Here is a 14,523-nt window from a genome sequence, read left to right on the forward strand (position 1 = left end):
TATGCTCCCAAAATCCATGCACATTAAAGCTCAGAATATGTTACTAAGTCAAGAGGCAGGAGATTCTTGGGGAGAATAGCAGTGGCAATAAAATTACCACAACTATTACTACCATTTTGGGAATATCTGCAAAAACATTCATAATTGTGGAAACTGCTGTTAAAAGCAGAACCACAAGTTCTAGTGATACTGGGTGATACAGAACTTGGGACCTTTATTTTTGCACATGACATTTCCAGGAAAGTTCAGCTCATCCCCTGTAAATGAAATGGAAAATAACTAAACCAGAGCTTTTGCCCTACTGAATGTTGCAGTAGTTAGATCAGATCAAGATAGAAAGGAGCTTTCCTCTAACAGTGCTGACATTGAAGCATTCCTTCCAAAACCTCTATAGACACTATTTCTGGCTTTTATTGTTCAAAAAATGTTTTTTCAGAACACCCCTAATGGCCTATTTATTTTGATATACTGCCTTCCTTAGAGGGTTTGGATTAAAGGCAGGTAAGTAGATTTTGTGGGACACAAACCCGAACTGTGCCCGAGTATCAAGATCTATATATATTTCAGACCAATTCATTCTGTATCCCTAGTTAATTCAGTTGGAAATAAGGAAAGGTTTCATAGTGCTAGAGTTGTAACAAAATGTGTTCCTACTGAAGGTCTTTAATATCAAGAATGAAAGTTGTATATTTCCTTAAATAAACATGGCTCATGTACGTACCTTTGGAATGTCCGCCATTTTGATCTCCTACTTCAGTGCCCCCTTTGCTTTAAAAACCCACTCTGTGGAGCTGGGAAATACAAGGTGCCTCACTACCCAGCTCTACACACACACACACACACACACACACACACAAATAAATAAATGCCAGTGCCTAGAAACATTGCTCGTGAACTTGCTGTAGGACTGGCTCCTAGAATGAATGAATGAATGAATGCATGCATGCTATCATTTCTTTTCAACTCCATCCTCACTGCATCACATGCCTTCCTTTTAAAAACAACTTCTATTATATTTCCAGTTCTTTTTTGTCATCCTTCCCAACAACGATGCTCAACAGGCTTGCCAATAAAAATAATTTCAGCAGTCTGCCCATGTATGACTGTTACAGGTTGGCTTGAAGTATAGTTCTTTTTTTGACTACAACTCCCAATATTCCTGACCGTTGGCCATTGTTGGGGCTGATGGGAACTGAAGTCCACAATATCAGGAGGGCATCAGGTTGGGGAAAGCTGTTCTGGCAAGATGCTCACTTGGAAGAAATGTTTTATTTAATTTGACTAGCTGCTAAACGCATATCTAGGAGAAGTTGCTAGGATTCAGTGGCTGCAGGCATATGATACATGGCTGACTGAGAGCTGGTTTACACATTAAAAGAAAGCATGTGGTACAATCATCCTAGGATTTACCCATACACAATGCAGATGTGGAATTGTATATTTGAATAGTCCTCCATGTTAAGGAACAATAACAAAAAGACCTAGAATAGTAGCACATCAACAAGTTGAGGCTAGAACTTTCTCACGGTCAGTTCAGGTTTTCTCAGGTAGGAAGTTGTAGTGCTGCTCCAAATTAAGCATTCACTGGTTCCAGGACATGGTTTGAAAGCTTAATAAGACACCTAGCTCTGGACCCTGGCTGGGAGAACACCTCAGAACTTCTATGTAGTTTGCCTTGAATGGAGGCAAGGTAGGGTATAAATGACAGAAATAAATACATTCTCTTCCCATTTGCATCCTAAAGTAGAACAGTCTCATCAGACTGTATCATACAGTGCTTTCAAACTTTTGGATCAGTCTTTGCTATGTATGTGTTTCACTGTATAACACCACTTTAATTTTACTGCAGACTCACAGTAACAGGAAGTCCACTAATGAGAACTCTCAGATAAGCTCCATAGGAAGCGACATTTTCTAGGCAAAATAGCAGATCATTTGGCTATAAATTTATGTTCTTTTGCAGCCAGGCAAGCAGAATGCATGAATCCTTATTATTAAGGGGTGACATACCATGGCATGGTATGTGTCTAATGACATTTACAGTACCAGCAAATGTCATGTACAAGCTCTTGTGCAGCACTAAATATACTGCACTGATGCAAAACACAAACTGTTGAATTCCAAAACCAACAGCACTCCATTTCTGCAACACCTTCCATCCGTCAGGGGAGCCAAACGCTTTCTCCAAATGCTTGTTCACTCATGACACATTACGTGTCTTTGAGGTGTGAAATGAATGTTCTCTGCCACAAATTAGGAAGCTTATGCCACTTAATTTAGAGAAAATGTAGTTAGGCACAGTACCAATATCGCTCAAAACTTAATTCTGATTGGCTAAGCAGTTAGAGCTTAATTCTAATTGCTTGTTAAAAATTCCTTGCAAGAATTTAAATTTTTCATAAACAAGCTATTCTTTATGTTTATTTCTTTATCCAGTTTCTATCCTGCCTATATACAAGATACTCTGGGCAGCAACTTTATTCAGATACTTGATAGGGTAGGCTTCAGTATGCTTCACATTTATACAGGAAAGAGTTGTTTGGCTTAACTAGGGCACAAAGTCCATTAATGTTAATGGAATGGTACAAAGAATAAATCCAAATACCCACATTATTATTAAGCTTCACATATTACTCTAGTTGTGTCTTACGCATACATAAATCTTGGGATTCTGTATTAGACAATAGTCTAGGGTATTTGCAGAAGTAAAAGTTTGCTTGTGTTTGGGGAGGAGGAATCACAGCCCTGATTTCACCAGCTACTTCTCTGCTATCAGGTTAGAAGAAGTTACAACAGGATTAAATAGGAGGATCTCTATAAATAGCATTTGGCTGAGTTTGCGATTTCTTCCATGAACCATTCCAAATCAAACATCTAGCATTAACTGTGCCAGAAAGCTACACATGTTCACCAAAAGGAGCAGGCAGTGATAACAGCAGATGAGTGCCATTTCATAGTCACAGTTCAACGGTACCACTGTCTCTTGCACCTGCTGCATATTTAGAAATTTGGTAGAAGCAGTAGCTTGAATAAGCTACTTTCAATACCTTTCACATTTTTAAAGAAAACAGCCTTAAAATTGGCTTTCTGAAAAGGGACAAGAACTGTTGCGCATAAATCAATGAGCTCCATTTCCAGTAAAATGTACTCTGTGTGGGTTAAGGAAGCATGAGCAGGGAAGAATCAGTAGACTTAAGGAGGTGATTGATGTTTTTCTTGCTGGCCATCTTGGCCCCCAAGACAGCTTTAAATACTGTGTCTCTGCACTCCCCCTCAAAAAAATGAGGCTCTGAAACAGGAAATTAGTCTGCTTGGATGGAGGTTTAGGGAAAAGAACAGCTTTGGGACAGTTGCAAGAGGAAATCTGCAGATGTGGGAGTTATTAATTGCCTCTTGTGGGGCAATTAATCCCTTTATACTTTACTGTAAGTATCTCTCCCACGTCCCCTTAGCATAGCAAATACAGGGTCAGGACTATGTGTTTGCAGATATACTAGCTCCAGGATGCTGAATTTCCTATCCATTACCAAATTCTGCATGTCTTATGACTAGTTGCCACATGGGGCTGCTGGGAACTGCCTTCATGTGGCCTGAGGCGATTATGGTCCGAGGGCACATTCCTATTGACTGCACCCTCGCTGCTCAGAAGCAAAGGCTTCTGAATGTCCTATCCCATGCCAGGCTGAAGCTGGCAGGGCAGGAGGAGCAATGGAGGTGATCTTTGCTTCCCCATCCTCCGTCTTTCCTGATTTTCACCAGATGAGCCTTTCAGCCTGTCTAGCGACTGCGCTTCAGAGGGGGAGGAAAGGAAGGTGGAGGAGGCTCAGAAGAACTCATAGCTTCTCTGGTCTCCTCCCCTTCCCGCCCACCAGAATGCCCCCTTTCTTCCTCCTCCAAGGTCAGTTTTCTCCTTCTCCGTTGTCATTCTCTCCATGCAACCTGTGAGGGGAAGGGGTCTGGGGTCAGACCTCAGACTCCCCCTTCTGAGTTCAGACAGCAGTCTCCAACTTTGGAGGGTTTTACCAAGCCATCCTATGGTACCTGGGACGCTCGCCCAGGTAACATAAGATTGCTCTCTCTGAGGCAGATGTGAAGGAATGTTGAAAGAAGTTGATATGTTTTGTCTGGAGACGAGAAGGCTGAAGGGAGACATAATAGCGCTCTTCAAATACCTGAAGGGCTGCCACATAAATGATGGCAAAGATGCTGCCTGAGAAGGCAGGACTTGATCTAATGGGCTTAAGTCACAGGAAGGTACATTTCAGTTGAACATAAAGAGAAATGGCTTATAACAGTACGAACAATTTGACAATGGAACCAATTACCCAGAGTGGATGGGTGGGTTTTCTCTTCCTGCAGGTCAAGCAGAGATTGGGTGGCTATGTGTTGGTGGATGTTGTAGCTCTGGATTTCCTGCATTTAACAGGAGGTTGGAGTAGATGGCCTACAAGACCATCTCCAGCTCTGATTGTAAGACATCGGGGTAGACAACTTTTTTCTGTTGAGGGCCTATACGAGTAATCTGTTCAGGGTTGCATGTTGGTGGTGCACAGGGCCTAAGCCAGTGGTGGGCAGGGCCAGAGTCAAAAGAAGTTGGATCACTCCTTTTCTTTTTCTCTCCTTTTCTCTTTCTGACACCTCTCTCTCTCTCTCTCTGTTCCCAAGCAGGAGGCTGCTAGGGATGGGATAGATGGCTCTTGCCAGAGGTCTGAACTGATCCCATTCAGGAGGCTTTTGAAATTAGGTTGAGGGCTGCAGGTTGCCCATTGCTGTAATAGTATTACACAGATGGTGGAAGAAGTTGCAGACTGGCAAACAGGTCTTTCTGTCTTCAGTGCCAACTTCCAAAAATCTTGCCAAGGAATTACTGAGAGCTAAACAGATGAAGAGAAGCTTGTGAACCGCACAGAGAGCTTTGGCTATGGAGCAGTATAGAAATATCATAAATGAAATAAATGAAATGAAATAAGAGCTTCTACAAGATCTCTCTACAAGAGATGATGCATCTCTTGATTAGATGGATCATTTTGGACAAAAGATGTGGGATAGGATGTTTGAATGCTTCTTCCCACATAAAATGTTCAACCACATGCACCAAACTAGCATGCCAGGAAGTGTGTTCTGTACTAGTTTGGTGTGTCTTGTATGTAGGCAAGCATTTAGACATGTGATCCCTCACCTCTAGTCTGAAATAGTTCACCTCAGCAATGGATAACTCTCACAGAGTTTCTGCTTTGTTTTTGGCCTTCTGTGTGGGATATTGGCCAAATGTAAAGCTGTTATGTGCATGAATGTTCCGTCTGTACCTCGTAATGTTGAAATACACTTATGTGCACTGGTCCATTTACATGTAGCATTAGTATGCTAATTGTGCATCCATGTGATTGTATGTGAAGGGGCCAGTGTACATGATTAAGGGAGCAATCCTATGACTCCTAGACAGAGTCTGGGAGGTCATAGGATAGTTTGGATTCTGAGCCCCCTCCCCTTAACAGGTGACGCAGAGAGAACCGCACCGGCTGCCTCTCAGAGGTCACAAAAGTGATGTCAGAGAGGAGGAAAAGGGCAAGTGCCGGTGGACAGGGAGGGGACTGGGGAGGCCTCCTTATGCCATAACCCCAGGCCTCCTGAGCCTCCTTCCCTCCTGCTCTGCAGAGCCCCAGCTAGACAGGTGAAAAAGCCTGTCTACCCAAAATGCAGAGCGGGAGGAGCACAGAGGCAAAGATCGCCTCAGCCATTCCTCCCACTCTGCATCGGATGGCCATAAGCCTCCAAGTTTGGAGGTTTATGGCCATCCCGATAGGACTGCAGCCTAAATGTATTTATATGGAACCAAAAGTATGTGGGATGTTTGTGGCTGACTTCCTGTACAAATCAAGCCTAGGTCTCTCTGCTTTGGGACTTTCCAGTTGATCTTAAATGCTTGTGTCTTAAATACTCAAAGAATCAGTGAGAACACAGAAATGCAATAGGAAGAGAATTAAGAAACAACCATCATTTCTCCACAAGGCTAAATAAAGAAATGAAATTAAGGGAATTAAAATATAGTGATGCTAAATAAAAATATTATAGAAATTAAAGTGCATTGGCAAGAACAGAAACCTAGAATCAAGCATGACTTATCGTTGATGAGTGAATTATAGTTAATAAATAGAAGTAATAGATGGAAATGTAAGCAGTGGAATTTTCCCCCACTACAAGATTGAATGCTCTTTATGTGAATGAGGCGGCGGTAATTAATTTCTCAACAGCAAAGTCTATGTAACAGTGCAGCACTGTAATACATTTTTAGAGAGAGCTATGGAACCCCATGCCGTGAGACACTTGAAACTACACAGAACAGAAGCATACATGAACATGCAGTAGGGAATAATCTCACATTGGCAAGCTGAATGGAAAGGATAACCTGTTCTTTCCATCTCTATGTTCTTTTAAGATTTTATACATATTCCCAGTGGTAGTGCCATTCATTCACTTGCTGCTGAATAACTGTTGTACTATTTTCATTCTCTTCAGACAAGAGAAATTAGAGACCACCATTTTAGGCAAGAGACACTAACTAATGCTGACATTGCTTGCAAATTTTGTCTAGATCTTTAAATATCAAATAGCTCAGTTAAAAGCTATAGGGCCAGGCTGTCTACTTTATACAAGAGCTGCTCTGTTGTTGTTATTTACTTTATATTGGTATATTGGTAATAAGTAACTTTTTTAATTAGTTTTGTTCTAGAAAATTAGATGTGAGCTTTTGTATAGAGTCATCTATATTAAAGTTTCCTACCTTGCATTAAAATGCTTTAAGCGTATCAGTGTTGCAGGATCTGCACTTAAATGCATTCCAGATGCCCAAGGAAAAGATGCTAAGTGGTACATAGTGGTATATGAGAAAGGTTGACATACTTTTAATACTGTTGCCTTTCTATCTGCTAAAATGAGTTTTCTAGACTGTCTGAAGTTGCAAGTCTTACATGGTGGGAAAACCTTTGGTTATTTTTCACACCTTTTCTGTAGTTAACAGTTGTTCAGAAATGTGATATAGGTATGGTTTTGTAGGAGCTTTTGCTTACAATATAAATAGAGCAGTGAGATTAATAATGCAAAACTGAAGAAAGGAAAATAGTTATATTTGAACATTCATTTTGATTTGGCACATAGTTTCGGTTTAAATCTGATAGCTTTGTATTCGATTTTGTTTGCATGAAAGTTATGCACGCACCTAAATCAAACCTTCTCTGGCTTGGATCCTAAGATAAGTTAACTTAAGAAAATTTATGAAATGACAGTTTCATGTCCCTCCTCTGCGACCCCTGAAAATGCTCTCTGGAGGTTTGGGGGACTCTCCTGAACAATAGGAGTGGGGTTTCTGCAGGAAGAGGGAATCACCCCAAATCAAGCTTGAATCCTACAGTAAGCTGGCTGTCCCTTCCACCCCAGTGTGCCCCATCCCACATTGTTCTGGGACAGGGGTGGGCAGAACGTAGATATCCAGGTGTTTGGGACTTCAACTCCCAGAAGCTCCTGCCAGCATGGTGAATGTCAGTAATGCTGGGAGTTGTAGTCCAAAACAACTGGAGATCTAATTTCTGCCAACCCTTGTTCTGGAGGGCTCCCAGACATTCCAGGGAAGCTTTTTTGGTGTATGTAGGGGGCTACGTGGGGAAGGAGTGGGAGAGGAAGCTTTCTTTCCATGAATTTCCTTAGGTTAGGATCCAAGCCTGTGTGTGTGTGTGTGTGTGTGTGTGTGAGTGTGAGCTTTTCCTCCTTAAGGCATTTGGAGTTCTTGGAGCTGTTCTTAATACCTCAATTTGTATTGCCTGACAGATGCTTTCCCCACAGCTGATGAAATGTACGTAACTAATATTCTGTGTGCAACTTCCATTTACATAATTAACATGCAGATCCTGCAGAGATAGGCACTGCTACACCTACACCTTGTGCTGGTACAGCTACCACGTTGATAACATTTCTGCATCCATTTATATCTCGTAATTTTTTATTGCATTTTGTGGGGCTGCTCTCTTCAGTTGTAGCTGATGAATCATAGTGCCACACTGCACGAAAAGGATCTAGAGTTTTACATCTAGGGTTCACAAAACATGAGGTTGTCCTCTCTAAGGAGATAAATGAATTTGCTGATAGCAGTGTGAAGTGGTTGCCCTGCACGGGGCTTGTGCAGACATGTTCCCTAGTTAGTCCAGGGAATGGGATGTTTTTTCAACTCAGCTCTTTCCAATTTGTGCAGCACTGACAACTTTATGGATGGTTTCCCACTCCCAATTTTTGTCGGTTAGTGATGTTGATTTCCCTTATTCCGTTTGTTACCATTCTAGGCCAGAAGTGATAAAGACATTAGCTATAATGTCTTCCTAAAGTTGCACGTCAAAGCTTGGCCCTCATGGTTGTGGGGTAGGGATTGGTTCAGAATTACATGACCGTGCCAACAACACATGGCTTCCACCAGAAAACACTGAGCCTGTGCTGAGAGTGCTACACCTAATGGCACGTGCAGAGATTGTGATTTGTTGCAGTTATCATGTGTTGACTGTTGTGTGGTTGTAACACACCAACCCCAGTTAAATTGAGTTGCAGTGGCATTCTAAAAGCCAGCTTGTGTAGAGCTCAGCAAACCCGGCCAGTAGTTACATAAATTGCCCCCTTTATCACAAGCTGCTGGAGCTAGAATTAAAGTGTGAACTGAATATTTTCCAGTGGCCACCACAGTCTGATGGGATAGTGTGACTCGGTCCTTTGGAAGACTCCTTGTAAGAAAGTTTAGAACCCCTGGTCTCAAATGACCACTTAGTTCAACTTGAAACTCTACAAAGTCCAGCTGTTGATTCTCAGGATATCTTGGAAGGTAATTTAAAATGAATAATGCTTACATTATTGCATTTGATCTTGCAGTTGAGCGATGGAGGCAAAGCAGCTAATGCAAACGTTGGAATAGGTGACGTGGTTCTTAGTATTGATGGGATAAGTGCAGATGGCATGACTCACCTGGAAGCACAAAACAAGATCAAGACCTGTTCAGGCAACCTGACTATGAATCTGCAGAGGTAAAAACTTTTTTTAAAATAATATCTTTTCCTTTAAAGAAAAAAAATGCATTCTTCTTTGTATGTTGCAATGTTAGTAATTCTTTCTATGTTTGATAGCACCCTTTGTTTGTGATGTAATGGTAATGAGAGTCGTGTAGCCCTAAAAGGCACCATCAGTTCATTTATTTTTAGTAAAATGGTTGAGCAGTTGTATGATCCAAAACTGCCAAACATCCATGTATACAAATAATTCCTAATCTTTCTAATACAGATCTAAAATGTCACCTAACTTAGTGCTGTTCATAATATCTCCTCAAGAACTTCCATTTTAAATTGCATATCCCGTCGCTCTTTTTCTATATCCTGTAGGAAATGAGACTAGTATAATAAAAAACCCTTTAAAAATTCTGCTTCTGTGTCCCTGTGTGGAAAATAGAAAATGTTTTGGTAGAATTACATTACCCATTGCTTAAAAGTTTTAAAAGTTCTAGATATGTGTGTTTTCTAGCCACTGATTTGGTTTGGGAAAGAGGGGTGATGGTGGTGGAATACATACTACGAAGCCAGAGTTTAAGTTACAGCTCAGCCCAGGAACTAGTTCTGAACATGATGTTTCAGCCTTGGAACATGAAAAGAGTACTAAATGAGCTTGAATATATCTCCCCTCATCACAAAGCTGACTGTAGCTCATCCCACACAGCTGTAGACCATTTACTCTGTTTTCGGGGGTGCATCATTCAGGCAGGTTTATGTTCCAGTGTTCCTCTCACCACTGGGGCAGCTAACTTGAAAAAATGAGCAGAACTTTTACTAGTATGTTGTTTTTTTCATATTAACAAGATCATAGTATTCCGGAGATTCTGAGATGCTTTAAGTTCTACTTTCAAGACAAAGTATTGAGTGTTTTGAACAAAGGGTAAGAAATACTATACTTGACTGATCCTTTGAATTTACAGCCAATAGATAGTGTTAGCATAAAGCCTTACTGAGTTCAGTAATAGTTAATTAAAAAGAATAGGTAACTATTATTTGTATGAGTTAATAGGAAATAATAACTGGATCAACTACTATTAACTAATGTGGTCAGCATAGGTCTGATCAGAAGTTGCAAATGAATGGAGTTCTCCATTCTCTGTTTATGCATACCTTCCTTTCTAACACCTGGAACCTGTCACAGGCAAGCAGGTTATTGTGACAGCTTGGCTTTGTGGAGGAGAATTTTACTCATTCTTTCTGCTTTTTTATCCCCATTATCAGTTATGGGGATAAAAAGACTACCCATGTAGGCTTATAAGAATGAGCTTGTCTCAAACCTAAAGAAACGGATTTGACTCCTCTTTTTCCCCCTTTTCTTTTTGTTCATGACTTCCATTGAGATTTGCAAGAGCAGTTGATTTGCTCATCAAAACCTGCTTTCTAAGGAGGTACCATAGAACAGTGACAACTTATATAGGAAAAGAAGTGGCAACAGTCCCGGTTTTTAGCCTTTATTTGATGCCTAGCTTGAAAGATCCTTGGAGCTTTCCACTAAATTATTCTGATAGCAAATGAGTCAGCCCCCATACAGGATATGAGTCACTAGTGTCTGCTACCTGACAGCTGGAGGCAGAGTCAGCTTATCACAGGATTAGGCAAGCAAAGATCAAATAAATTGTCCTCTGGTTCCAGACCTGGCATCTTAGCATTGTTTAAGAGGGAAAGTTGTCTTACGGGTTTGTGCCAGTTTCCAGTCCTGTATTCTCCCATCTGTTTTTAATCCTCTTTGGATCCCAGAAGCATTAGACAGTGTTCTTTCAGTAGCAGTGCCTAAGAAACATTTTCCTACTGGCAAAAACATCTTATGGCACCTTAAAGCACCTTTCTCCAACCCAGTGCCCTCCAGATGCACTGGGCTACAACTTCCATCATCCCCAGGGTAATGGGCTGGAGAAGGCTGCCTCAAAGACTCACAAGCTTTTATGCACTAGAGCCTAGTTCATCAGCATGCATGATGTGTTATCCTGTGCTAGGAAGTTTTTGTAATCATTAGCAATGTTTTGTGAATGTTCACTATAATTATTTTATATGCGTTTAAACCTTGATATTTAAACCTTATCACAGTACTTTTGGGGGGTGCATTTAATTTCCCTCTGATCCTCACAGCTTACTTCTTTTTTTCTCAATATGCCTATACGTTATATGCCTGCCAACTGTGGACAATGCTTCAAGTATCTGATGAAGTGTATTCTAGTCCATAAAAACTGAAACCATAAAAAATGTGTTACGCTTTCGGGTGCCACAAGACTCTGTTTTTGCTGCAGCTGACTAGCACAGCTACCCCTTAGGTAATGGCCCACTTAGGATTTCACAATTTGTGTTAAAGTAAATTTTCAAAAATAGCAAACATGATATCTGTAATTAAAAGCATAGGATATAGCAAAGTTCGGCAATACAGTCATCAGATCAGCCCAATTATTATTTTATTTTATTATCACCTCTAGTTACTTAAAACAAAACTCTTCTTTTTGCTGTGGTCATGTTAGGACCAGCATCAGTGAGATGAGCTGCCATATGTATTTATATGTTTCACCTCTTCTGGTGTTGGAGTGTGTGTGTGTGGGGGGACTGTTAACACAAAAAGGTACACTCAGAGGAATGTCAGTTTTGCTTCCCTCACCCACTGCTTACATTGACCAGGTGCACACGATTGCTGTGGCTCAGTGTGACTTATTTAAGCTACCACAAGCCACTGCAGCCACAGACGCCGTCCTGTTTGTATTCATAAAACTGTTGAGTGATTGCCCAATGTATGCCTGAAAATTCACAGAAGAAGAAATTCCCATTAGGGAGAGCATATCCAAACAAGTATGTATCTGTGTTGGCATTCTTAAGCAGCTCCCTCTGTTCGTTAGATATGTTCTATCACTTATCCATTTAAAAGCACACGTTCTTGTACATGTTCTTTAACATTTTGTTCTTCTAAGAATGGCACTTCAAGAGTGATGGAATATGCAGATAATGTTCTCTGCAGCTGCTGCAGCTACTAATACTATCTTCATTAGTATCAAGAGCGTGTTGCATATTGAACGGAACGCAGCATTAACATACCCCCTGACCATGCATCAGGCTGACAAGAAGAGAATAGAACTGAGGGATCAGGGATGCAGTGAATTAAGAAGGGAATTCAGGTGATAGGAAACTGGTAGTGAGTGATATTGTTCTTCTTTTGATCACTTTCTGCTCAAATTTACTTGCAAGTTTCACTTCAAATTATTTGCTTTGTGTATGGTATAGTATGCTTTGTTCACATCATTGGTCATATGTAATCTATTTAAGGTTATGAACATGATGGTAAGCATCTTTCACAGCAATCCAACCTCCCCAGTGGCTTTGTAAGACTTTTGCTCCCCACCCAGTCTTTGATTTTTCTTTTTCAGCCAAAGTACTTTCTTGTTTCCCATGAGAACAGATGGAAACCAGATGCTTCTTTTTAGACAGACTTCAATTCCATTCATTCAACACACAAATTATTTTATAAGCTACTGAAAATAGAACATAAGAAGCTGCCCTTATACTGAGTCAGATCGTTGGTTCACCTCACGAAATATTGTCAACAATGACTGGCAGCAGCTCTCCAGAGTTTCAGACAGAATACTTTCCTAGCCCTACCTCGAGAAGCGGGGTATTGAACCTGGGACCTTTTGCATGCAAAGCATGTGCTCTGCCACTGAGCTACAGCTATTTCAAATTTGATTGAATGAGAATGTTCTGCTGCAAACTTTGCTTCTGTAGAGATCAGTAATTGAAAGGATTGAAAATAGTAATTGTAACATTCCACTTGCTCCATTTTTGATTCTATGCGTTCAGGGTGATAGAGGTGTATAAAACTATGTATGGTGTGGAGAAAGTAGATAGAGCAAAGTCTCATAACCGTACAAACAGGGATCATCCAATGAAGCTGAATGGTTGGAGATTCAGGGCAGACAACAGGAAGTACTTCTTCACACAGCACATCGGTAAACTATTGAATTCGGTAAACTATTGAATTCACCTTAAAAGGGGATTAGGCAAATTCATGGAGGATAAGGCTATGAATGGCTACTAGTCCTGATGACTATAGGCCTCTAAATACCAGTTGCTAGAGAACAACAGTGAGAGAGCACTATTGCCCTTGTGCTTGCTTTGTACTTCCCAAGGGCATCTGGTTGGCCACTGTGGGAAACAGGATTCTGGACTAGAACGGTCTTTGGTCTGATCCAGTAGGTTTGCTCTGATGTCCCCCTTGTATGTAACACATGTAACAAAGTACCAATGGAAAGCTTTAAAAAAAAAAAACACAGCTTTGGTGTGGGAGGAATTTGATCAGAGCATCAGTAGGCGGGAAAAGAACAAGCCTAGATCCAGCCCTCTGAAAAGTCTTGGGAGTTTGTGTCTGTCTGAAAACAATCCTAGCATGCAGTCTCAACAGAGTATAGATGGGGGGAAATGAACAAAGGATATACTTGGGAAATAAGCTCTTAGAGATTAATACCATTTAAACTATTAAATACTCCTATTTCTTGGTTTGAATCTAGTTTGTGTGTTGTATTTTTATTGCAAAACAAAAAAGTGTTCACATGAGGGTCATCTTTAAAGGGAAGCTAAGGGCAGGAAGGGATACCCTGAGAAGAAAGTGGCTGGCAAACTTATTTTTGTCTGATTTTATACTTCTTCATTTCCATAGACATTTTAAACTGTAAAATGGCTATTTACAACCCATCCCACTCTTCCAAAAGTTCAAGAGGCATTCTTAAACAGCTTCATGGAAGTTCTTTAGAAAACTGAATTTGTGAGCTCTGATTTAAAGTACATTCCTCTTTTATTTCTTCCTCTGCACTTTGTTAACTTTGGTTCCTGTTTTAGAGAGGCATTATTCCTCTTCATTGCGTTGAGGATTTCCTTTCTTTGCTGTTCTGTATTATGAAAGGAATCTCTGGTTATGTATTATTCCATATCTGTTCAATGCCACACATTTATTTTAGTTCTTTAATGAATTCTTCTATCTACCAGATCTCATCCACAGAAATTACATGTGTGTGAGACTCTGTACCCTTCAGTACTGTGGCATGTTCAGAAAAATTAGTGTTGTGAAATTTCACTTCTGCAGAAGACTTGGAATTGAATGCAGTTACTCTAGATCCATTTCAGTCAGGATTCAGTCCAGGTTTTGGCACAGAAACAGCCTTGGTCACCCTGTATGATGACCTATGTCAGGAGAGAGACAGGGAAAGTGTGACCTTGATGATTCTCCTTGATCGCTCAGTAGCTTTTGATACTATCGACCATGGTATCCTTCTGGGACGATTGTCTGAGCAGGGAGTGGGAGGCACTGCATTGCAGTGGTTTCACTCCTACTTGGATGGTCGGCTCCAGAAGGTAGTGCTTGGGGAATATTGCTCGGCCTCATCAATTCTCCAGTATGGGGTTCCACAGGGGTCAGTTCTATCCCCCATGCTATTTAACATCT

The 14,523-nt window shown here is 40.8% G+C and overlaps 1 protein-coding gene across 2 annotated transcripts in view; it reads left to right on the forward strand.

The window, feature by feature from the left end:
- Positions 1-14,523, forward strand: part of PDLIM5 (PDZ and LIM domain 5) — a 197,883-nt gene that overhangs the window by 45,042 nt on the left and 138,318 nt on the right. For both annotated transcript variants that reach the window (XM_084855643.1, XM_084855644.1), the window contains exon 3: positions 8,905-9,056. In XM_084855643.1, coding sequence (XP_084711769.1) covers positions 8,905-9,056 — 152 coding nt within the window. The remainder of the gene's footprint in view (positions 1-8,904; positions 9,057-14,523) is intronic.

This window comes from Heloderma suspectum, chromosome 5 (genome assembly GCF_057233095.1).
Source record: "Heloderma suspectum isolate Gila_16-S chromosome 5, 16-S_ref, whole genome shotgun sequence".
Lineage (NCBI taxonomy): Eukaryota > Metazoa > Chordata > Lepidosauria > Squamata > Helodermatidae > Heloderma > Heloderma suspectum.